The sequence below is a fragment of the Colias croceus genome, chromosome 10 (assembly GCF_905220415.1).
Source record: "Colias croceus chromosome 10, ilColCroc2.1".
Taxonomy (NCBI): domain Eukaryota; kingdom Metazoa; phylum Arthropoda; class Insecta; order Lepidoptera; family Pieridae; genus Colias; species Colias croceus.
This window is the reverse complement of record NC_059546.1, coordinates 8,831,222-8,855,404: the sequence shown is the minus strand read 5'-3', so window position 1 is coordinate 8,855,404 and position 24,183 is coordinate 8,831,222. Positions and strand designations below refer to the sequence as shown.

At 33.6% G+C, this 24,183-nt stretch overlaps 1 protein-coding gene across 1 annotated transcript; it reads left to right on the top strand.

Moving 5' to 3' along the window:
* Positions 1-325: 325 nt before the first annotated feature.
* Positions 326-10,506, top strand: LOC123695215 (sodium channel protein Nach-like). Its single transcript, XM_045640985.1, has 10 exons — positions 326-384; positions 965-1,159; positions 1,883-2,086; positions 2,475-2,613; positions 3,963-4,067; positions 4,455-4,653; positions 5,160-5,213; positions 5,857-5,935; positions 9,376-9,494; positions 10,222-10,506. Exons 1-10 carry the CDS (start codon positions 326-328, stop codon positions 10,314-10,316), a joined length of 1,248 nt encoding a protein of 415 aa, XP_045496941.1. The 3' UTR covers positions 10,317-10,506.
* Positions 10,507-24,183: the final 13,677 nt, after the last annotated feature.

Sequence of the window (24,183 nt, the reverse complement as noted above, 5' to 3'; positions counted from 1 at the left end):
AGTGATTCCTTACATTCCAATATACGACAGTAGATACTTTTATAATCGTATCTTTACTATCTTAGTAGATCACAATTATACACTCTCATAATGTAAAAAAAAAAACACTTTTTACTGCACCTGTAATTTAGTAAATAATATATGTTATAGGGTACAACGGAAATAAGTAACAAATAAATGACTTTATATCATATTCTAAGCTCTACATAAACCACATTATTAGATTACATTTTATTTATTTAGGGACACCATGAATAAACGGAAAAAATCCTTACGTTTTTCTCTATTATCGACGTTAAAACAAAAATATCAATATGTTGGTGAAATGAGTAATTTACATGGAATAAGCATGATGTGCTCTCCACGTGTACCTCTTACAAAGAGGTTAGTGTTTATTTTTTTTACAAACAATAGAAAAAATCGATCAACAAAATATATTTTTATAAATACTTATGCATTTGAATGCTAATAAACTAAAATATCAAATTCAGGTTAGTGTATTTCAAAATTTTAAATCCATACTTAATATTATAAATGCGTAATTCTAAAGTAACTCTGTCTGTCTCTCTGTTACTCAATCACGCCTAAACTACTGAACCAATTTGCATGAAATTTGGTATGGAGATATTTTGATACCCGAGAAAGGACATAGGCTACTTTTTACCCCGGGACATAGGATAAGTTTTATCCTCGAAATCCCACGGGAACGGAAACTATGCGGGTTTTTCTTTGAAAACTCGGGTGAAGCCGCGGGCGGAAAGCTAGTAGTATATATTATGCAAAATGTAGTTATCAATTCTTTTTATCAAAATTTTTGAAGGTAGGCAGTTGTAAAAATTTGGATTGAATGGACATAAGTATGGACAATCTATAATTTATAAGTTATAACCTGTCTATCGAAAATTGTAGGAATTATTTTGAAAGAGTCATGTACTAAACTTTTGTATTGAACGTATTTTTTCAGACTATTTTGGCTTTTCATATGGTCAGTATGTGTTTTCGGAGCATGGTCAGTTCTGAAGTCATCTCTATCGCTATACAGCTCGAAAGTTATTGCATATAATGTTGACACCAATTCATTGGAATGGGACACTCCCTTTCCGGCGGTAACGCTGTGTGAAACCCTTGACAATAGTCGAATTAATAACTATCTTAAGAGGTAAGTACTCAATTGATGAATGACTAGAAATGAAATCCACCGGGAGAAAAAAATGTATTTACAATATTATGTATTTATTCATAGGATAGATATCGTTTAAAAGTTTAGTATCGAACTTTTATAAGTTACTTCATCTCTTTTTAAAAATTCTATATGGAATATTCTAGGATTAAGAAAAAAAGTATTTTGAGGTATTTTGATACAGAATACTAAGCAGAATACATAAATATTAGTTGAGAAATTGAGCTATCAATCACGTGGTGTGTCACATTACAGCATAATATGTCTATTGAAAAAGCCGTTTCAAATGTGAAGTACTTTTAAAATAAGCCAAATCTTTGTTCCATTTTTTGTAGAAGGTAGACTTTTAGCCTTTACAGCAAACTATAATCTTGGATAGGTCAAATGATGCCTCAAGGGAGTCGTCGCAAAGACGGTCCGTGTAAATAGTATGGGTTTGTAAACACGAAAAGATCTATTTTAGGGTTGTACATATAATGTAAAAAGTGGAGCATTACAGTACAGCAATGAAAAATTTAAATTTAGATAATATAATATATCCATGTTGGCATATTATTATCTTTAGATAATAACAGAGAATAAAGTTACCTTCATTCATAAAAATAATACCTACCCTATACCCATACAGTATACGAATACGAAAAACCATTGTGTATGCGTTTTCTCAAGCAAGATGACTAAAATTACAAATCTGTATTCTAGCAACAATTTACCATCAGCTATGGTGCATTTCTACAAGCACGTATCTTACTGGACCATCAAGTACTGCCGACTCTGTGTGTCCTGCGAACGGAATGTGACTTGTTCTGACGATTTCATTCATCATATAACAAGGATGAGGGCTAATTGTACAGAGTTATTGACGGATTGTTGGTGGGGAGGAGAGCACTTTAAATGCTGTGAGAGGTTATTTTTTTATTATATTTGTATGAGTAATCTATGCTTTCGTAAGAAATATTTAAAAGTAGCTGCTCCAGATGATGTTCTATCATTGCCCTTTTTTCGTGTATTCTCTCCATAAGAACTTACCTTGTGCCTTAAGAAAAATAGCCAAATTGGTCGAGGCATTCTCTAGTTTCACGTTTAGCAATACATCTGGCGATTCATTTTATCAAATATAAGTGCCGTAAAACGGGGATTTTTAAACAACATTCGTTCATAAAATGTATCTATGGACGACAATTTAGATAGTGTTTCTACTTCACATCGTTGTATTATTTAGAAAATTATTTTTTTAAATAACATTTACTTTTTTATGAATTAAGTAAATAAAATATTATTTTTCCCTCGCCAGATTCCGACCAATTAAAACTGAATATGGTGTCTGCTTTAGTTTCAATTCGGAGTTATCCGGTAATAAGTCAGAAATTTTGCTTGTGAACAGAAAAATTGGAACTCCGAAATTGGTGTTTTCAACAATTAACAGTGTACTTGTGAGTAAGCTATATTTATTTTAACACGCTATTACATAGCTTCATCTGTATGTTTGTATGAGAGTATGTTTGTATGAAACATACATCTTTACCACAGCCAGTATAGTTAGTTCAGGATACATCGCCCATTTTTTCAAGTGACTACAGCTATCAAGCTGATTTTCCGTTTGTAGCTTTATTTTGATGAGACACCGAATAATTTCGTGTACGAAACTCTCGATTGTGGTAGCTAACAGAGAGATAACAAGGATAAAAGTTTTTGATTTGATGGTTCTCAAATATTTATTACGCAATTTGTAGGACAATATGTCTGTTGAATTATATAAACATTAACTAAGTGAAAACAAAAAAATCAGCTTGTTAGTAATCATTTATGATGACCTCGTTATCTTTGGAAAGGGGGACTCTTTGAACCAACCATCGATTTTGTAGGACAAATATTTTTTCGAATAATTTAGGTAATTATCTTGAGATTGAACAAAAAAAAAATTCAGTTGGTAATAAATATTTGAGAACCATCAAATCAAAAATTTTTATCCTTGTTATCTCTGTTAGCTACCACAATCGAGACTTTCGTACACGAAATTATTGGGCGTCTCATCAAAATAAAGCTACAAACGGAAAATCAGCTTGATAGTAGTCACTTGCAAAAATGGGCGATGTATCCTGAACTAAGTTACACGGACAGTAGATAATGTACATATTGCCAGACAAAAAACTGTTAATTTTTTACGACAAACTTATATTTTGTACGATATTAAAAACAGAAATGATATTTAATAATAGAGCACATAGAACGAAGAAAAAAGTTTTGATTGCAAAAGTGCACGCCTGATGAAGCTCGTCTAATTTATAAAGAGCAATTTATTTTGAACTCGTATCCTAGTAAAAATAAAAAAGGTACTTTATGAAATACTTTATTTTCTTTAATTTTTTTATATTTTTAAGAGGAAAATGAATAATGCATGAAAGTGTTAATTCTCAGACATTAGCACGGACATAGAGATATTTTCAAGGTTTTTAGTACCTATTCAACAGAATTCGATTTTTTAAAGGAAGCTTGCATGTATTGAGTGTTTCATGAATATATTAATGTGAGTCTTCAGTCTGTGTAACTTGATCATAACTAGTATGAAGTAGGGCATTACCTCAAACGCTGCACGTTATGAGGCGTGAAATATAGTCATTTATAGTCTATGCAGTTTTGGAATAGATTTAAATATTATTGCTATAATATTCAGTCTCGTATTCAATCGGTTTATTTTTGTAAAAAATAACTATTTACGAAATTGGTTCAGAATTCTTATAAAAATTATTCTCATAAAATTTATGTGTTTCAATATTTTTAGGTCAAAATTCACGCTTCAGACGATACGGTGTACGTTGATATGGAAGAATTGTTGGGACGATCTAACTCCATTCCACTGATGGCTAATTCGGAAATTACATTGTCGGTGAATATATTCTTATAATATGTATTTTCAATATAAAAATTGAATTAAATGTACATATAAGAGATATTAATGAGGTGTTTGAAAGAATCTATTGTTTTGAATAGATACCTTATATCTGTCTTATCGAAATCAAAATATTAAATACGATCTGTAAAATTTGTTTTTTGGAAAGTGTGATAAACTCGTTTCTTAATATGTATTTCAATACGTAAATATTCCGGTAAATTTGGATCAATTAAATCTGCCCCACAATCTGCCTAGTCTTTTAAAATTGCTACCTATACAGGAAGAATAAGAATACGTTTTTTTTATATAGCTATATTTTAGTTTAAGGCCGTGCCGTATCTCGACGAATTTATAAAACGGGAATAACAAATACATTAACAGGTAGAACAAACAGTGAACGATGCAGCGGTAACATCTGTGAAACCAAATCTGCGTGATTGTTTGTTCAAAAACGAAATGCCAACGTACACGAAGGATTGGCCATTTTCCTTCTATTCTGTGACCGCTTGCATGTTGTATTGCAAAGCGATCACCCAGTACCAGCTATGCAATTGTACTTACCATTTTATATCTAGTATTGGTAAGTTTTAGGGTACAATTACTTATTAGGATTGAGAAATTTCTGGTAAAAAAATGGGTTTTCAATGTAAATGTTATTTTTGAAAAACAATGATAAATAGCTTTGTCTGCCTATATCATGTTGCTGTTTGTTACAACAGCCTTTACATTGTTGTACCTATCGTAAAAACTGTGTTAGAGTCTACTAATTGTCATTATTCAGTCTCGTCAAATCGTACCAGGTTTTAAGGTCAAAGGCAGCATATCGAGGCAAAAGAATAAATATAGTTTTAAACTTTAGTTATGCTAGATATAAAGCCTTTTATTTAGCATTTAATATAATAACACGTAGGTAGGTAGAATTTAATTTTACCCACCCACTTGTAAATTGTACTTATAGATGACTAAAAAATATGATTCAAATTACTTACCGAATGTTTCATCCGTGTTATTCACTCATCTCAGTGTTATAATTAATATTATTTCGAAGTCAATACTTATATACACTTTGAAAATCTTCCATTTCAGTAAATATGCCACCTTGTGATATAAACGGACTCGCCTGTTTGACTATGAACAAAGGTAAACATTAATTATTATTAGTTAATTACTTTTATAATAGTATGAATTTTCATTTATAATGATATGCATAACCTATAAAAAAAACTCATAACAAACAATTTTAAATATCAATATTTAAGTTCGTAAATAATTTCGACAAAACACAAAGTATATGACTTTTCCATACCTCTTTTAGTACATCCTTGATGAAGGAATAAGGCGTAGGAATAAAATACTGTTAAAATACGTTCAAATCAAAACTATTCAAAATAGAAACTTAATTAATTTCAAAATAAATAGTCACAATTTAATTTACGTACCTACACAACCTACTTACAATTCTTTTTTTGTAGTTTTTCTTTGGGTCTGCGTTCCCGCCAATCGAATGCGGTGTAAACGAGGCAAAGGAAATTTCTTATACAGCCAAATGTTTGATTAAAAATTATTTACATTCTTTTAATTTTTTTATGTTTATTTTTAATCAGTAAGTGTATGTAAATTATTAATATGTATTAAAAAAATAAGATTAATTAAAATAAAGTTTAGATTTTTCTAGTGTGCGTACATGGTAACACAGAGAAAAAAAAGTATTATGGAATGTTTTTTAAAAGTTATGGGTGATTATTTTCAGAAATAGTTACCTACTATACTCTTTGATTTTCAGATGAATTTTCAAAATACAATTGCACATGTCCTATGAGATGCGAAGAAACTACTTATAAGCTTATTCACATGTCTTATAGGTAAGTTAATTGTTTTTATTTTATAGTTTTAAAGATTTATGCATACATAGGGACATAGGGACAGAGAAAGCGACATTGTTTTATACTATGTAGTGAAGTTTCCTCTTGAATCATTTATCTATTAAAAAAACCGCATCAAAATCCGTTTCGTAGTTTTAAAGATTTAGGCATACAAAGGGACAGAGAAAGTGACTTTGTTTTATACTTACTATGTAAGTAGTGATAAATACCATTGATAATTCAGTTTGATCTACTAGACGTATATTATATTAAATAAGCAGTGGTTTGACATAGAATACATTACATGTTAATAAAACAAACTCAATTTGTTGAATCAATTTTAACTTTAAACTTTGGGCATATTTAAATACTTTTCATATTATCCCTTCATTACTTTTGATCTGATGATGAGCAATTAAATTGAGGGCTGCATTTTTATATTCATTATTTTGAGGTGTCTAATCGATAAAGGGTAGTGACTTTTCATAGTAAACTGCTTGTAAACTGCTTTTCTTTTTCTACCGAAATGCGTAGTTTTAGTGAAAATCGAAAATGACATTTTTTTTAAGGTTTTGTTTTGTTTTTGTACTAAAAACGCAACTTTATGTAAAATTTTATTCTTATAAGCCATTATCGTAAAAATATTTAATTATCCAACTCACACGCATTATTTTTAAATATATTTACGTACCTATTACTTTATAGGAAAATTTAAAAAATAGCTTAACATTTTGGCGCGCATTCTGTTTCTCTTGTAGTTACGCGAGTGTGCTCTGTTTTCTGATTTTCCTAATTTCATTGATATATTTCTACGACGACATTGGCCATTCTTTTGGACTTTTGATTTTTTTCTTTTCGAACTTACTTTTATTTTGGATCCCAGTTTCTTATTACTACCAACTTTTTGCACGTATTTTGGACCTTGTTTTCCTTGTGATATTTTTAGACTGGTACACTATGGCTGCGTACGACAACGAATTACCGTCAACCAGTGCTGGATGTAGGATGGATCCTGATCAAGATTTTAATTTGGATGAGGAGCAGTATGTTAAGCGATCGTTGTATTCTAGCGAAGTGGCCCAGATATTGAATTTGCCGAGACTTGTACGTGAGTTGGGCACGCGAGAACAATGTCTGGCATTCGATGAGGAGCAAGGGCTCATACTTAAAGAAAAACTTTGCCGCACACACCCATTGCCCATGAAAATTATTTATGTAACTGATCGTACTGTTGGTTCCTTTATTTGTTATAAGGGCAAGTCTCGCATAGCCAGGTCAATTGGGACCTGGTTCGAAAATGCGAAGATAGGATTGCCCACAATCTTTTATTTAACCCATTGAGCCCCAAGCGGCTCGATCGGTCCACGACACAATAGATTTTCTATTGTGTCTTTGATTCCGGGGCCTGAGTTATTAACCTATTGCTTTGCCCATAAATGGCCCGTCGAAAAAGTTATTTGGGAAGATGGGACAAGAGTTAACAATCAATGCTTGTCCCGGGTTACCGTAGTTGACTGGTACAATAACTGCCGGGAAGTAGTGGTGCTGTACCAGTTATCAAAACAAGAATTTAAGGGGAAGATAGGTGGCCCGGGCAAGATAGTACAGATCGACGAGAGTAAATTTGGAAAGAGAAAATAAAATAAAGGTAAAATATATTTATATGACGTATACATTACACTATTTTAAAAGTAAAGTTGAGTTAGTACGTTTTAAAATTATTTAGCTCCTCATCCATCATCCTCAAAACTTTTGTTACAACTGTGTGTTACAAGAACTATTACTATATGCAATTATCAAATATATAACACTAATATAAAGAAAAAATGTCATTAATATGCTATATGTTTGTTTTTAGGGAGACATATTGAAGGTCACTGGGTACTTGGCCTCATAGAAGATGGCAGTGAAGATTTGCAGTTGGAGGTGTGTCCCGAAAATATAAGGTCAGCAGAAGTCTTGCTTCAGCTTCTAATAAAAAAAACATGTTAAAGGAGCACCACTACATACAGACTTCTGGAAGGCATATGATTGTTTGGGTGACCATAGATTTATCCATAAAAAGGTAAACCATAGTGAACCAGACAATTCCTTCATTGCTGCAGATGGGACATACACCCAGAGAATCGAAGCCCAGTGGAGGGTTGTCAAAAGATTTTTTAGGGAATAGGGATCACCTAAACAACAAAGATTTTAGCGACACTAGTGTAGAATATTTGTGGCGCAGATCAGTTATTAAAACTAAAGCAGATCGGTTTTTGGAAATGATAAATGCATCAAATAATAAAATTTAAAAGAAATGATTTGTTTTATTTTATTAATAATTTTGTGATCTGTTTGGAGTCTGTCTCAAAAAAAAAAACGTGTTGACAACTTGACAGTACATATCAATAATGTCTATTCTGCAATGTGCATTACATATTATTCTAATTTAAATAACCTCCAATTGTGAATTGTGTTAGTTGTACAAATGTTTTTTTTCAAAAACTTGTTTTCCCTCTAAAAAAAGAAATGTAAATAACGTTGCCTCCCCCTTTGGCACCTCTCTCTCCTAAAATTCAGGGCGCATTATTCAAATATTTAACCTCAAAAATTTTAAATTTCTTTGTTAATTTTTACAAAAACTACGAATTTCCGGCGAAAAAGAAAAGCACTTTGCTATGAAATGTCACTTCCCTCTACCTATTTTACAACTCTAAACAATGAAATTCGGGGATCATATTTCAAAAATTTAACCAAATGTTCATTTTAATGAAATTTGTATGTGAAAAAGAATTTTCAAATTTTTAATGCAATATTAGGTAGCCCTGGGTCCGTCTATATGGGAATTGTGTGACCTATTTTGTTGTTTTTTCGACACACTTTTTTTAGCAAAACTGTAGATAAGTACAAAATATCATTAAAGACTATCTAGATTTTTCTCAATTCTTGTAATTTATTTATTTTAAAATTACAGATTTCATTTTAAACCGCGTTTAAACATATTGACCATAATTTTAAATTGGCTACGCTCACTTTTATTACTTTGTATAGGATAAGTTAGTTTCAAAAGTGTATAGAATCAATCGCAATGGGATGAATTGAACAGTTTCTCTTTGAGCCTGAACAAGATAATCGTTCGGTCTTGGGGGAGAACTTAGTTACGTTAGTGAAATCGAATTTTCTAGGTTGCTGTCGTTTTTTGTTATTTCTATACTTTGATGTTGGGATTTATTTGAAGTAATTTGGAGTTTTAACGAAGATTATGGTCGTTTTAAAATAAATGTTTGCTATTAAAATTATATTATTGATTGTTGCTGATAATATGTAATATAAATTACAATTTTTCTTTTAAATATTATGGCCTTGGGCTTCAGCTTTTATACAAAGAGACATTAATAATTATTTTATTTTACTTAATGTTTTAAACTTTGACCTAATAGTTGATCTCTGAAATTCAGGAGATCAACTAAGCAGCTGGATAGTGAAATACCGTCTTCTCGTACAGTGGTCCGTCTTCTACAGTTGCCGTCTATAAGATATCGAAGATTCGTCATACGTGATAATCTGGGGCTTATGGGTAAATAAATCTCTATAATATAATACCTATTATTTTATATATTGTCTTTATGTTATTATCAGTACTATGTACTTGGTAACTATTATGATGAAGTTGTGTTTAAATATTGTACTATGCAGGTAGGTAAAAAAAGAGCGGGTGTGTCGAGCACACGTCAGTAGTGAAACTTCTTTACCGAAGTCGTCGCCTAGCTCTATGACGTGACGGTATTGCCGTGACGCAACCTTGAAATTTTACTCTTATCGCGCCTAAAGAAGTTTCACTAATATAACTTTTCTCTTCAAAACGTATAAATCTTTCGCCTTTAACTATTAATTATCTCAACGCTTGTACAAGATTTTACGAAAATAAAAATTTTACGAAATCATGCCTCATCATCATCAGCCCATATACGTTCCCACTGCTGGGACACGGGCCTCCTATGAGGGTACAGGCCATAATCCACCACGCTGGCCAAGTGCGGGTTGGCGGATGACACATGTCGTCGAACTTTTTAATTCTTCGACATGTCGGTTTCCTCACGATGTTTTCCTTCACCGTTCGAGCAGTGGTGTTGTTACAACATGCGCAGATAAATTGAAAAATCAATTTATTTCCTGCGCGCTCGCCTGGTCTCGAACCACGGACTTATCAATTCGAAGTCCGAGGTCTCACCACTGAGCCACCACTGCTCTTATATCATGCCTAATCCACCATTAATCTAATAACCTCATCAATCTGATTCCAGTGGACATCGGCGGCGTGGGCGGAGTGTTTTTTGGAGCTTCGTTGTTAAGCTTTATCGAATTTGTGTACTTGCTTTGTATTCGACGGGGATCTTGAGTATTGGAGTTTGTGTGATTTATGCTTAAAATTATATTGAATTTGCTTTTAGGTAACTACCTAACTATATAAATTTGTGTGTCGTATTGCTGTTTTTAAAGTATAGTTTAATAATTTTAATAATATTTACAGTAATAATGTGCTGGTGTCTAAAATTGTTTGTGTTCAATATATATTTTTGACTTCGTTATTTTTTAGATAAATCTTACCTCTACCACAGAATACATAATAGTAGCTAAACGCTACCTCTACGTCAATTTGTCGCCCCCGTAAAACCCTTGCGTACTAAATTTGAAGAAATGTATGGAGCCGTATGCCTTACGTGATTCAGTTATTGCACTATTATATAAAAGTATTGCTCGTTATAATTATTAAAAAGATGTTCAATTTATTTTTATAAAGGAAAATGAAAAATCCCATTTGAAGCTAGAAGCATAGTCTCAAAAACAGTTTGTAAAACCAAAATCTTCTAAGACAAAATTAATGTAATTAAACTAAATATCTTAGCAGTACAATTTACGCTTTTCACAGCCACATACACAACTTCAAACGAGTTGATTTATGTGTATTGTGGATTTCCCAGAAGATATTTTGCCGCTGCGCTATAACTCAACTGTGTTCTGCAAATGTTGCCTATTGTTTTGTGTGATAATATAACTGAATAAATTAACTCTTTTTGCAACTATTCTAACAAAGCAAAATGCATCATTAGTATAGTATAGGAAGTGGTGACTTTTTATTTTTAGAGCCATCGACCAAACCTTTTCAAGTTCAGACTGTGTTTAGAGGCATACATATCAGAGTGAGTTTGGATTTGGATATTGCACGATGTACTTATTAAAAAAACAAGGCTTGGTCTTGGCGTGGTCCAACGGGTCGCCCGTATAAAAAGGCGCTATTTTCTTTTAGTGACTTTTATAGTAGGAGGTGGTTGATATGCGACTTCTTAGTTCTTGTTCGTTTTAATGTAGACATATATCGTAATGCAGTAGATAAAATTGAATTGTTATTTAAAAACAATGATGGATATTAATATAACAAGAATAATATGAAAAACACTCCAAAATACGTAGAAGTCGACAACCTCTTGTGTATTTATGTAGAAATTCGGCGAATTCATTAAATTGTTTTTATTTTAGCCCAGGAAAATTTTCCTTTCAAGGGAATACAATAATATATCCAGGATAAGATATACCGTTATTTGTTTTTAAATATAAGAATACCTATTTATAGCTTCATGGTACTTAGTAACATTTACATAAAATAAATAGAAACATTCGTTTGACTACGTTTTTACAAGGACATTTCTTTAAGCGAGAATAATATAGAAAACGGGTCAGTAAAATTTATACTGCTTCAACTATATCAATACAAATATATAGGAAAATATATGACCAAGAAAAAAGAAGCCAAGTAAACACAATTTAGTGCTTACTTAAATATAAGTTTTCCATTATAATTAAACGCCTACTATCGTTATTTTCATAAGTGTTATTTAGTTCTGAAGACGTCAAAACCAAGCCTTAGGCGAAGAGAGATAATTGGCTGAAATCCAAAATTATTGAGTATCGTAGCTAAGGTATTCTATTTCTTAGATCCAGGCCATTGTTTCACATCTAATTATAGTTATTTCTTATTTTTGATATACAGTGTACTTAACAATTTATTTTACTTTTTTTTCTCTGGAAAGTGTAGTTATAAATCACAGTCATATATCAACGAAATTTACACAAAGAGTCTCATAAGACTGTTGAAATTAAAGAGGTAATATATATATAGTAGAGCCATTTTAATAGGCAACATTTGACAGTTCAACAAAATTCAACAACGTAACCTAGTAACGACGACATAGAATAACATGATATTTCGTTTTGTTAGAACTGCACATTTGCTTAACTTTTTTCAATTATGATTACATATTTATAATAATAATGACCGATACAAGTAATTTTAAGATTTCATTTTACTGATAAACCATACTAAACATAATAAACAATTTCTGAATTGAAGAACTGACGTCGCTACAATTTTGTGTCAATAAACCTTTTTTCTTTTTAAATACCAGAGACGTTACTCTAAAAATCGAAATCTGACATCTAGAATCGAATGCATTGATTACTTGTGAATAAAAATCATCATAAATTAATAAATTCGATTGACAAATGTTTCAAATCCGTATCGATTAATTCACTTTAATCGATGTTTTTAAGCAGGTTACCTCTCTTCGAAGATAAAATTGATAGACGTCAAATGTTGCCTATTAAATTGGCTCGACTTGTTGTTTTTTTATTACATAAATACGACCTACTTTATGTTATAGTAATATAATGAACCTCACATGTTTTGCTATAATGTATTATTCTAAGTGTATTATGACCATACAGTATGACAATGTTTTAAAAGTGCTTCGAATACATTATAATATGATCTACTATTATAAATTACTTTGTAGGGTGTCCTTATAAGTTGTAACTTTTCCACAGCATTTATTCCTTATTTAGGAAACTTTTCCTGTTTCCTCTTCACTTCACATTATGTGCGACTAAATGGAACTTATGAATAGATTTTATGTATCCGTGAAAAAGGTTTAACATGATTCCTTGAAAGGTTTCAGCCTGGCTTGCTTTACAAGGAGATATCTTTTCTTTATCGTGGGAACTCTTTTCCTTCATGATACCCATAAGTTTGTGAGTTATCTCTAGTAAACTATAGGTGATGACTGAGTTCATAAATTAGGTATATTTTCAGTATCTAGTTTTAAACGAATATTGTAAACTGATTATTTTTGGGCCCCATTAGGAAACTGGTTTTGAAATGAACACATGCCTTTTATCTTCCTCTTATAAATAAGTCATTTAAAATTATTACTTCCGAATATTTAATAAAAGAATGAGGAACTCGACGAAAGTTAAGTAGGTATTTGTAAAACAGACTACCCATAGGTAATTAGATTTATTCATTTATCTGCACTAGCAACAACATCAAGTTCCCTAATATAATTCCCTTTCATGTGAACATTTCAGGTGCAGTTATGTTCAAAGCATAGTCCGGCAAGTTTCAGGTAGGTAAAGCGTGTGGACGGCAGAATTATTCAGTCTTCCAGCAAGATAGGTCGTAATACAACTGAGATATTATATTATACAAGCTACCTAGTTAGCTTCTTGTATCGGCTTCGACCAGGCGTTACAGTCAGCTTTTTAATTAAACTCAAACATTTATTTAGATAATTAGACTTCTTCTAGAAGCACTTTTGAATCGTTATTACATAGTTTTACCTGCAGTCCTACGATTATTATTTATTTATTTATTTAACACTTTATTGTGCAATAAAACAGGTACATAAAATAACAATTTACAATAAACAAAAGCACAAAGGGCGGCCTTATCACGATGCAGTGATTTCTGCCAGGCAACCACGGCAGGCAATTATATCGTAATCGAAGCGGAGAGGAGAAAATCATAAAGGTCTGTTCAGCCGATCTAGAGGAATAAGTGGCGCAACTATCTTTATTTATTTATTTGTATAAAATATATGGATGAAAATATAATTAAATAACACAAAAAAAAAACACGAACACGAACACGAACACGAACACGAACACAAACACAAAATTGGTCAGAAGTAACTTTTTTTGTAAAATGTATAAAAAACAACTTACTTCTTTACTTTATTAGTTACTTCTATTTAGGGCAAAAACATATATTTATGGGAAAAAATTTGTATACCTAGTTTGGTTTCAAAGGGCCCCCAATTCTTGTGTGCCCAAGGGCCCCGACATAGTCTAAGACGGCCCTGACCGTGATCCTACCATAATAGTTGTACCTTCTAGGTGTTTTCTAGATACTGTGTCATAATTTAAAAGAATAACAATGACATATTTTTATGTCAACATCTTAGAAAATTTTAGTATTTTTTACACTAATATACAATTATTTTTTTATTTAGAAATATGGCAAAATTATTTTTTAGTGCGATTATTTTCCTGTCTCTCTATGTTTGTTCAAAACAAGAAAGTTGGGATGATTGGAAACCTGAAGATATTGCTAATCTAAGTAAGGATTAATTGAATTATTTCTGACGAAGTGACGAGGTCCCAATCAATGTCTCAATAATATTTATGAAGTTTAATTTCTATTTAAGAATCGTATAAGGATTTCCTGTAAATGTATAGTTAGCAAAGTCTACTGCTGCTGTTTCTATGAAACAATTGTAGGGATCTGTATTAGAGGTGACGTGAGACGTGTTCCGCTCACGCCGCTCCATGAGGGTAGAGCTGGCAGGCTCTTAGTTTGTTTGGGCCCGGCGACGGGCTGCCGCTGATGGAGTCACGGATGAATTCTACAGATACCCGTGGCCCTGTCGTTGATGCGGCTCGACGGAACACAGTGGGGTTTTGGTCGGTAGAAATCCGACATAACCCACGGCCTCTTCCCCGGAGGCCGTGGGTATCTGTATTATCTTTATTTTCATTTCTTACATCCTAATCTTGACCTAGCGTTTCTTCATAACGAGATTGAAATGAATAGATATAATCTAACTTATCTATATAGAAAGTTCAATAACTCATCATTTCAAGAATTAAAATCTGTTCAAATTCCACAAATTATCTATTATCTATACTAAATATAAATATTATATTACATAGATATGACATGTGACGAGACGCAATGCGGTCCTTCGTGCGAGGGCTACGCTCCCCCTCCGTACTGTCCCCCCACGGTAACCACATGCAATACAGGCTGTGTGTGCATGCTGCTCTGCAAGGAACCCAGGATCGTCTGCTTCCAGGCCAAGGATTGTATGAAGAAACGATGGTATTTAAAACGAAAGAATCTGAAAGTGTAGATAATTACATTCTACAGTTTAATATACCTATTATAGTAGAGCCATTTTAATAGGCAACATTTGACAGTTCATCAAAATTCAACAACGTAACCTAGTAACGACGACATAGAATAACATGATATTTCGTTTTGTTAGAACTGCACATTTGCTTAACTTTTTTCAATTATGATTACATATTTATAATAATAATGACCGATACAAGTAATTTTAAGATTTCATTTTACTGATAAACCATACTAAACGTAATAAATAATTTCTGAATTGAAGAACTGACGTCGCTACAATTTTGTGTCAATAAACCTTTTTTCTTTTTAAATACCAGAGACGTTACTCTAAAAATCGAAATCTGACATCTAGAATCGAATGCATTGATTACTTGTGAATAAAAATCATCATAAATTAATAAATTCGATTGACAAATGTTTGAAATCCGTATCGATTAATTCACTTTAATCGATGTTTTTAAGCAGGTTACCTCTCTTCGAAGATAAAATTGATAGACGTCAAATGTTGCCTATTAAATTGGCTCGACTATAATATATGTATTTGTGTCGAATATATTTTGTAAAATTTTATGAAACCTCTTTAACATGCTTTTGTTAGCTTCACCCACAGAATACATAATAGTAGCTAAACGCTACAGAACGGACACTCTCCGCCTCCCGCCAAAATTAAACACTTACCTCACCCCGCACGATCAGACATGTTATGGTACCCATTTCCCCGCAAGGACGATACCAACGACGTCTTTAGACGAAACGCAACGAAGATTGACAACATTAATCAAATTGACTTAAAGCAATTTTATTATTTTGGATTTGTGATTATCGTTTTTCGTAGAAAATGGTTAGATATTGTGCTGTTTACGGATGTATTTCATCAGAAAAACGCGAATTTTTTTTTACGCTAGTCACAAATGTGCCAACCATAAAGAGTTTACACACACATTTGCAGTCTCTACAGTGTGACTGTCAAAACTATAATTTTGTACCTATGGAGTGTCCGGGGTGTGCTTCACCTGTATTTTTGTACGTAACCGACTCCTTTAGATTAAATTTTGAGCCACTTTAAACGGACAGATTAAACTTCATCAAACGTTGTAAACTTCATCAAGGTTCAGTGACAATACACTAAAATGTCATTTTTTTTTAATTTTTTAACAATTTTTATTGTTTGTTAATTATTATTTTGTGGATGATTGAAGTCCAGCGTTCCCTTGTTGGGTACGGGGATGATTTAAAACAAATTTGTTTTACTGATTGATTTTCCTTTACGAGCAAGAGGGTAAAGTTAATCATTTATGTTACATCAGGAGTAGATATGGATATTATATACAAACATACTCTATAGTTCCTTCTCCCTCCTTTTACATAGAACATTTATTATAATATGTAGTAGACTTCTACTCTATGCACGATTTATCTGTCCATTTGACCACTTCAGGAAAAAATAATAAAAAAGACGTGTGGCACTCGGGGGCTGCCGCGGTAAAGCTATTGCATAGCATGCCTTCAAGCCACACCTCCGAGCCCGTCGGAGTGGGGAGCGTGAGGTTTTTTCGTTACGGAATTTCTCGATACGGTCCCCGCGCTCAAGACCCGCAATAGAAGCTATACAATAGCTTAAAAATACTTAGGCTATATTTTATAATCAAATAAAGGTTGATTATCACCCTTTATTTATAATTCGAGTACATAATAATTATGTGCGTCACAGCTTCCAAAAGTAGGTCGAGAGGCGTAACAAGCCATTCAAGCATTATTTATTATTTGATGGCTCTTAGGGTTAGACGTGCCGGTAAAACTCGCATGTATTTTCAAGTGGTTTTCTGTTTATCTCTGAAAGAGTGGATTTTTTAGATAATATTTTAACTATTTTAACTTTTTATCCTACTATTTTTGAATACAAAATGTATTTTCAAGAATGTTTTGTATTTTTCACTGATGTAAAATTGCTGAAACGATTTGACTGAATTTTCCTACGGAGTTGATTTTTTTAATATAAGGAAATAGTCTCTTTTAAAATCATTCACCTACGTTATTTATTGAGTAGACTGCTTTTCCATGAAATACTATTTCAAACGGGAAAATAAACACACCGTATTTGGATAAACGAGTTGTAACACATTGTTGCTATTTCTTGTTCGTAAACAAACATTACTAAGCAACAAAGTTGAGCGTTGCAACAATTACGCCGAAATTAGCACAGTTCGCTCGTTTCAATCACACTGGGTCAACGACGTCCCCGACTTTTAACTTTAATGCCTTCTGGAACCAATAAATTTGAATTAACTGACTTTCATTGCCGAAAAGCTAATAAAATCCGCTGAACACAATAGAAACACCGCTCGTTGCTCCCGTCGTTTTAAATATTTTATCGCAATTGCCGAGTCAAAGAAACATCGATATTTTGGGGACAACGTCTTCTATTCTCGGAAGTGACCTGAATATTTCTTCGTACATTGTTCAGGGAGTAGTATGAAGACGTGCAACCCCTATCATTGATTAATAGTGATGTATTTCACGCGTTAGTAGGTTATGAAAATGTTATTGAACATTTAAGAAAACTATCTGTATGTTACAACTTCTATTATATAAATAAAATAAAATAAAAAAAAAATAAAATTGATTTATTTCAGGAGTATTTCCCATACAAGAACATTCAGTTTCAAATAAAAAAAATCAATAAGTCAAAATAAAATAAAGTAATAAATAAAAATCAAATAAAAATTAAATTGCAAAATTTCTACATAAAAAACATTAAAATCGATAAAATAAAATAAATTAAATTAATTGGTCCAATATTAAAATAATAAAATTTGATACAATTTGAAATTGAAAATTTTAAAATAAAATAATTGTAATTAGCTACTTCAATCAAAAATAATTTAACTAATTTAGGTATTTACCACCCTCTGGGGCCCCAGGCACACGCACTTGTGCTTGAACCCAGTGCCTCAGAAGGGGACTGTCCAACTTGTGACTGAGCACGTTCAGGATGGTGTTGGGACTCCCACGAGTACGGAACATCAGCGAAGCGATGCGGCGCCGTATCACTGTGTGAAAGCCGTCTGTGTGCGCATGCGCAAACATCGCAGATGCACTACAGTAGCGCGGAAGCCCCACCAGCACCCTGAACGCGTTATTATACTGTACTCGGAGAGCGTTGATGGCCCGCTGCGTGTAGTTGACCCACAGATTGCAGGTGTAGAGCGTTTGGCAGAATGCTTTAAACAGGGTGATCTTAACCTCTAAACTACACCTCGCAAATCTGCGTGCCAACATGTTACAGCGGACCGCCATCGCCCTCCTTTCTCTTTCAATATCCTTATCGTCTTTTAAATCCTCGGTGACCACATGGCCGAGGTATTTAAACTCAGTCACTCTTCGAAGAGCGACACCGTTAAGCAGGACAGGTGCCACCTCCCCCGTTTTACGACCCCTGGCTTTAAATACCAGGAGCTCACTTTTCTGAGCATTGTATTTGAGACCGTGTACCCTCGCATACTCCTCACACACGCCTATCAGCTTTCTGAGCGCGGCTCTTGATGGGCTGAGCAACACCATGTCATCTGCATAGCTAATACTGTTGATGCAGTGACCATCAATCGAGCATCCTACTCCGATGCTGCTCAGCTCAACAATCAGCCCGTTCACGTACAGGTTGAAGAGAGAAGGGGATGTTAATCCCCCTTGTCTCACCCCACACTCCAAGCCGTACTCGTCAGAAAATTCACCAAGCCATTTGACCCGGTTAGTTTGGTGGTCATACCAATATTTAAAGATATTGACTAACTCACCTGGCACACCTGTATCCTTCAATTTACGCCAGAGAATATCGTACCTAACCAGGTCAAAAGCCTTGGAGAGATCGAGAAAGGCTGCATACACGGGCGTACTCCTATCTGTGTAATACCTGACAGTCTGCTTGAGAGACATCACCGCACATTCTGTCGAAAGTCTAGGTCTAAAACCGAACTGAGCGTCATTTAAATTTAGGTGTTCTTTAAGCTGTCTCTCAAGCAGTCCATCAAGTACCTTAGCTGTGGCTGTAGCTAATGATATCGGGCGGTAGTTGCACTTGTCGGAATTATCTCCAGTCTTGTTTTTAATTATAGGCACTACCACCGTCTTCATCAGCTCATTTGGCAGATAGGAATGTCTTATACAGAGCGTAAATAAAAGTCCTAAAAGTCTCGGGAGGTGTGGCCCCGCATGCTGAAAATGTTCGATGCTGAGGCCATCGTGTCCGGGCGACTTCCCTCTAGTCATGCCTTTTATTATTAGAGCAACTTGTTTTGCTGTGACCCGCTCAGGCACCACGGACACGACGACCCCCGCATCCCTGGTCTGTTCACCTTTTAGCGGAGACTCCACTTGAAAGTGACGTCTAAACAAATTTGCAATATCTTTTGTATTGCTGATGCCGTTGATACTCACAGGGACGCTAGGTCTTGGGTTTAACTGTTTTGTCTGTTGCCAAAATCCTTTAAAATCTTTATTTTTATGTTTAGTAGCTAAAATATTCATTTTTATAAGTTCCTGGTTATTCTGACAATAACGTAATTTGGTTTTGAATTTTTTTCTAGCTTCATACATTTCATTATAAATGTTACCAGATCTAGGTCGTCCATGAGATACCCAGTTTAAAAACTTCTGCCGAGCCACCCTGTGAGCGTCACGGACATGCTTATTCCAGCCGACAATATGACGAGCGCGGTGCCGTCCACCACTACCCCCGCGCCCCACATAGCTGTCAACAGCCGCCCCCTGTAACGCTGTTACAATGTCACCATAAAGTGCGTCTATCGCTGCCAAGTGATCCTTGCTACTATCGTTACAGATGCTATCACAACATTGTTGGAATTCATGAGGGAAGCCTAATTCTCTTAGTTTATTGTTACAACATGTAGTATACTTATCTGTTTGACTCAAATCTCTATCTCCCCATAGAACTTTATTTGTTTTCGTGAACGGTGGCTTAATTATTCTACAAACAGATTTTAAGTTACACTGAATCTCAATTGGATAGTGATCAGACCAGAAAATGTCGTAGCATACCCTTACTGAAGAAACTGTCCTTAAAGCAGCATCAGTAACCACACAGTGGTCCAACCACCTGCGGCTGCCGTGCGCTTCACTCACAAAAGTATGGGTATTTGAAATTGATCCCAACATCTTTAGGTCTACACACGTCCAATTTTGTTCATTACAAAAATTTTGAAGTTCATTACCAAACAATTCCCCCGGATGAGCGTTAAAGTCCCCCATGATAAATACATTTTCAATATTACTAGTCTCAACTATTGACGTAATTTCGCTTAAACATTGAACAAATTCCAAAAGATTGTCAGAAGAGTCGGTAGGCATATAGATGGAAAAAACGAGTATTAACCGTTCCGACACACACACCTTAATTGCACTTATTCGGTCACTTTCACACGGAATTACAGACACATCATTACACTTACTGTTTCTCCATAAAAGTGCTACGCCGCCATATGGCCGCCCGCGCAGTATACCGCTTGATAGGTCAACCGCAGATTTGCCGTAAAAACCAAAGTCTTTGTTTATATTACCGAGTTCAGGTATCTCGTGTGGCAAGAGCCAAGTTTCTTGAAGCGCAATAATATCAGCGGTGAGGCATAGCTGTCTAACACACTCTGAGGATCTTTTAAAAGACTTACAATTGAAACTGATAAAACTTAAACTTTCCTTGTTGGTTGTACTACCCATTTAGATTTATTTTGGCACTAATATCAGATTTCTTACGTCTGTCTAGATCCCGTCTGCTAAAATGCACGAAACGGCGAAAAGTTATACCGTCAGGCCATAAACTGCAGTCCAAAAACAAACTCAGTTTCTCCCTAGGAACATACATTTTATATGAGTTGTATTGTTTCTCTCGCTTAGGTTCGATCTTCTGTAGTGTTATATCAATGTTTGTTTTGCTTTATATTTATCAAGACATTAATGTCCTATTCTTGAATAATGAATCTCTTAAGATATATATTTATAAACTAACCTAAAATCCATTTTATTCACGCCAAATAATATCGTAGCGCTATGCAGATTTGAGCTGAAGCTTTAAGCTTAGATGCAATCTCCTCAGGCTATTTCAACTATTAAGGTTGAAAGAACTGTAAAAGAAGGAATACGTTTTATGGGACACATTTTTTTTTTTCAAGATTATTAAGAACAAGGTCATTAGAAGTTGTTATAGTTAGTATATATAGTAATTTAAATTGCCATTGCTTTTATATAAAGAAGAAGTCATTTTTCACTTCGTAGTAAAATGAATAGGAAAGATAAACCCATCCAGTTAGGATTCATATACTTTAACATAATCATATGCGAGAGACTAATAAAATTTTCAGCGATTTCTCTTATTTTCCAGATTACATAAAATATTTTATTACTTCAATGAAAGAAATGAATTTATAAATAAAATTTCACCCACAGTAATGAAATAATATATATTTTCCTTATCGTAATAGCTTCAAAAGTAAATATATATATTTTGTCGACGTAATTTCATCTGTTAGCGAATTTCTTTTCTACTTCAGTACAATAATATTTTACAGCTACAATCAAGTTTGGATCCAATCGAGAACCAAGAAACTCGTAGAATTATTAATTTTATACTCCGTTTTTGCTGTACAAAAATGTGAATCATAAACGTATATTTTCATGGGAGGTGATTGCGGGGTTAGAAAATTATTTTTATTCCCTGCTGCCGCTTTTACATTTTGAAAAAGACAAAGCGCAAGCTTAAATAAGTAGGTTCTTACTTATTTTAGTCGCTCCGTATAAAATCAGTTGCCAGTGTTAATCAGTTGCCAGTGTGTTGCCTGTATCAAATACAGTTACGATTCGAAGATTGCCTTGAAGACAGGACAGTCACTCGTAGTGCACGTAAAAGCTCAATAATAGACGTCTCATCTTATCTAAAAAGGGGGGAAAAGAAACAATACATAGCATGAGCGAAAAAAAATGGAAACAAAAATTATGTAAAGTTGATTCAATCAAATAAGCTGAAATCAACAAATACTATTTAAATGTATTTCGAATAATGTTAAGATATAATATTATACTTAGTTATATTATGTTAATGTGATCTAATTAACTTCATTTATTTCTCATATACAGAAAATGACAAAAGGACAGAAATAAAATAAGCTTCAGCTCTAAGCTTCAGCTTATACCGCCTGAATCCCTAAAGATTCGGGCTTAGACACGTCGAACAAAACATGGCGGTATTTATTATTATTGCCTTGTATACGTATACCATCCCTACTTCCCTACTAATATTATAAATGCGAAAGTAACTCTGTCTGTCTGTCTGTTACTCAATCACGCCTTAACTACTGAACCAATTTTCATGAAATTTAGTATGGAGATATTTTGATACCCGAGAAAGGACATAGGCTACTTTTTATTCCGGGAAAATGACGCAATCCCGGAAGTCCCATGGGAACGGAAACTATGCGGGTTTTTCTTTGACTGCGCGTGCGAAGCCGCGGGCGGAAAGCTAGTAGAATATAAATGCATACGATGTCTGACTCAGTTTCTCTTGACAAGTTAAATTATGTTTACCACGTTCCCTATAACTTTTCAGGATATAATATTAATCTCAAAACTAGATAGCAAAAGATTTTGCTACATTTTCTCTCCAGAATCTTCCACCCTCGGGAATTATAATAAAGTTATATTGAGAGCTAAAATAATAAAACTTTATGCAGTACTAGCTTTCCGCTCGCGGCTTCGCCCGCGTTTTCAAAGAAAAACCCGTTCCCGTAGGATTTCCGGGATAAAACCTATCCTATGTCCTTTCTCGGGTATCAAAATATCTCTATACCAAATTTCATGCAAATTGGTTCTGTAGTTAGGGCGTGATTGAGTAACAGACAGACAGACAGAGTTACTTTCGCATTTATAATATTAGTATGGAGTAGTATCGAAAGAAGAAAATGTACATTTAGCTTTCTTTGTTACGCATCAAGCCAATTCGATTAAAATATTATATTCTCTATGAATATTTCGACCTCATTTAATCGAAGACTTGAGAGATATTAAATGCAAATTTTGCTTTTAGCGAAATGATTCAAAGGAAAATGCATTTTTAATTTTCATTAAGAATTCCGATGGTCGGTAATTATTAATAAGAGTTCACATAACTTCAAGAATATCGTCTACCCTTTTACTAGCTCATATATTATATTGATCGAAAGAAAGTATACTTATGAATATTTCTATTATTTACTTGTAGTTTTAATATTATATTTCGTAGCTTGAAAAAAAAAATATATTCCACTTCATAATAATGAGATTCTTATTTCTATTGCACAGTATTTCTTATTGATTATATGGCATGGCATATTTCGGTCAATCTATCGTAAAAAAAAGAGTGTGTGTACTTATGTACACGCGTTAGAAGTTATACTTCTTTGGCGTATGGAAAAAAAATACTAGAATATACAACTTGAACATAGTTACATACCACCTAGAACTAACTTCATGCTGTTAAATTTAGGTGTCGGTGTGCGCGCGCATCGTAAAAATTCACTATTATCATTTTTCTCCATCGCGCCAAAAGAAGTATAACTTCAAAACTACCTGATGCAACCGTTGATATCGTAAAATCAAAGCCTTAGATGAAGAAGATGCAGTAGACAGTTAATTATTTAGTATACCATAATATGCTTAAACAAATCACAATAGGAAGAGGTCTTGTCTTTTGGAAGTCCATGAAAACCTTATCACTTACCTATAACTTGCATTCGTTGTGAAATGTAAGAGATTACTAGAAGAATAAAAAACGCAGTACTGTTAATTCAGTACAAAATAGCATAGAATGAAACTCTTCTAATGGAGATGTCGAAAACTTTGCAATAATAACATAGAAAAGATCAAGGAGCAACTTAAACTCCATCTAAAGTCTTAACTGTTTATTTACGATCTTTCAAGACCGGGTAAATATTGGTGGCCGAGTTAATAGCATTTCAAAGAATGTGCCTCGAAA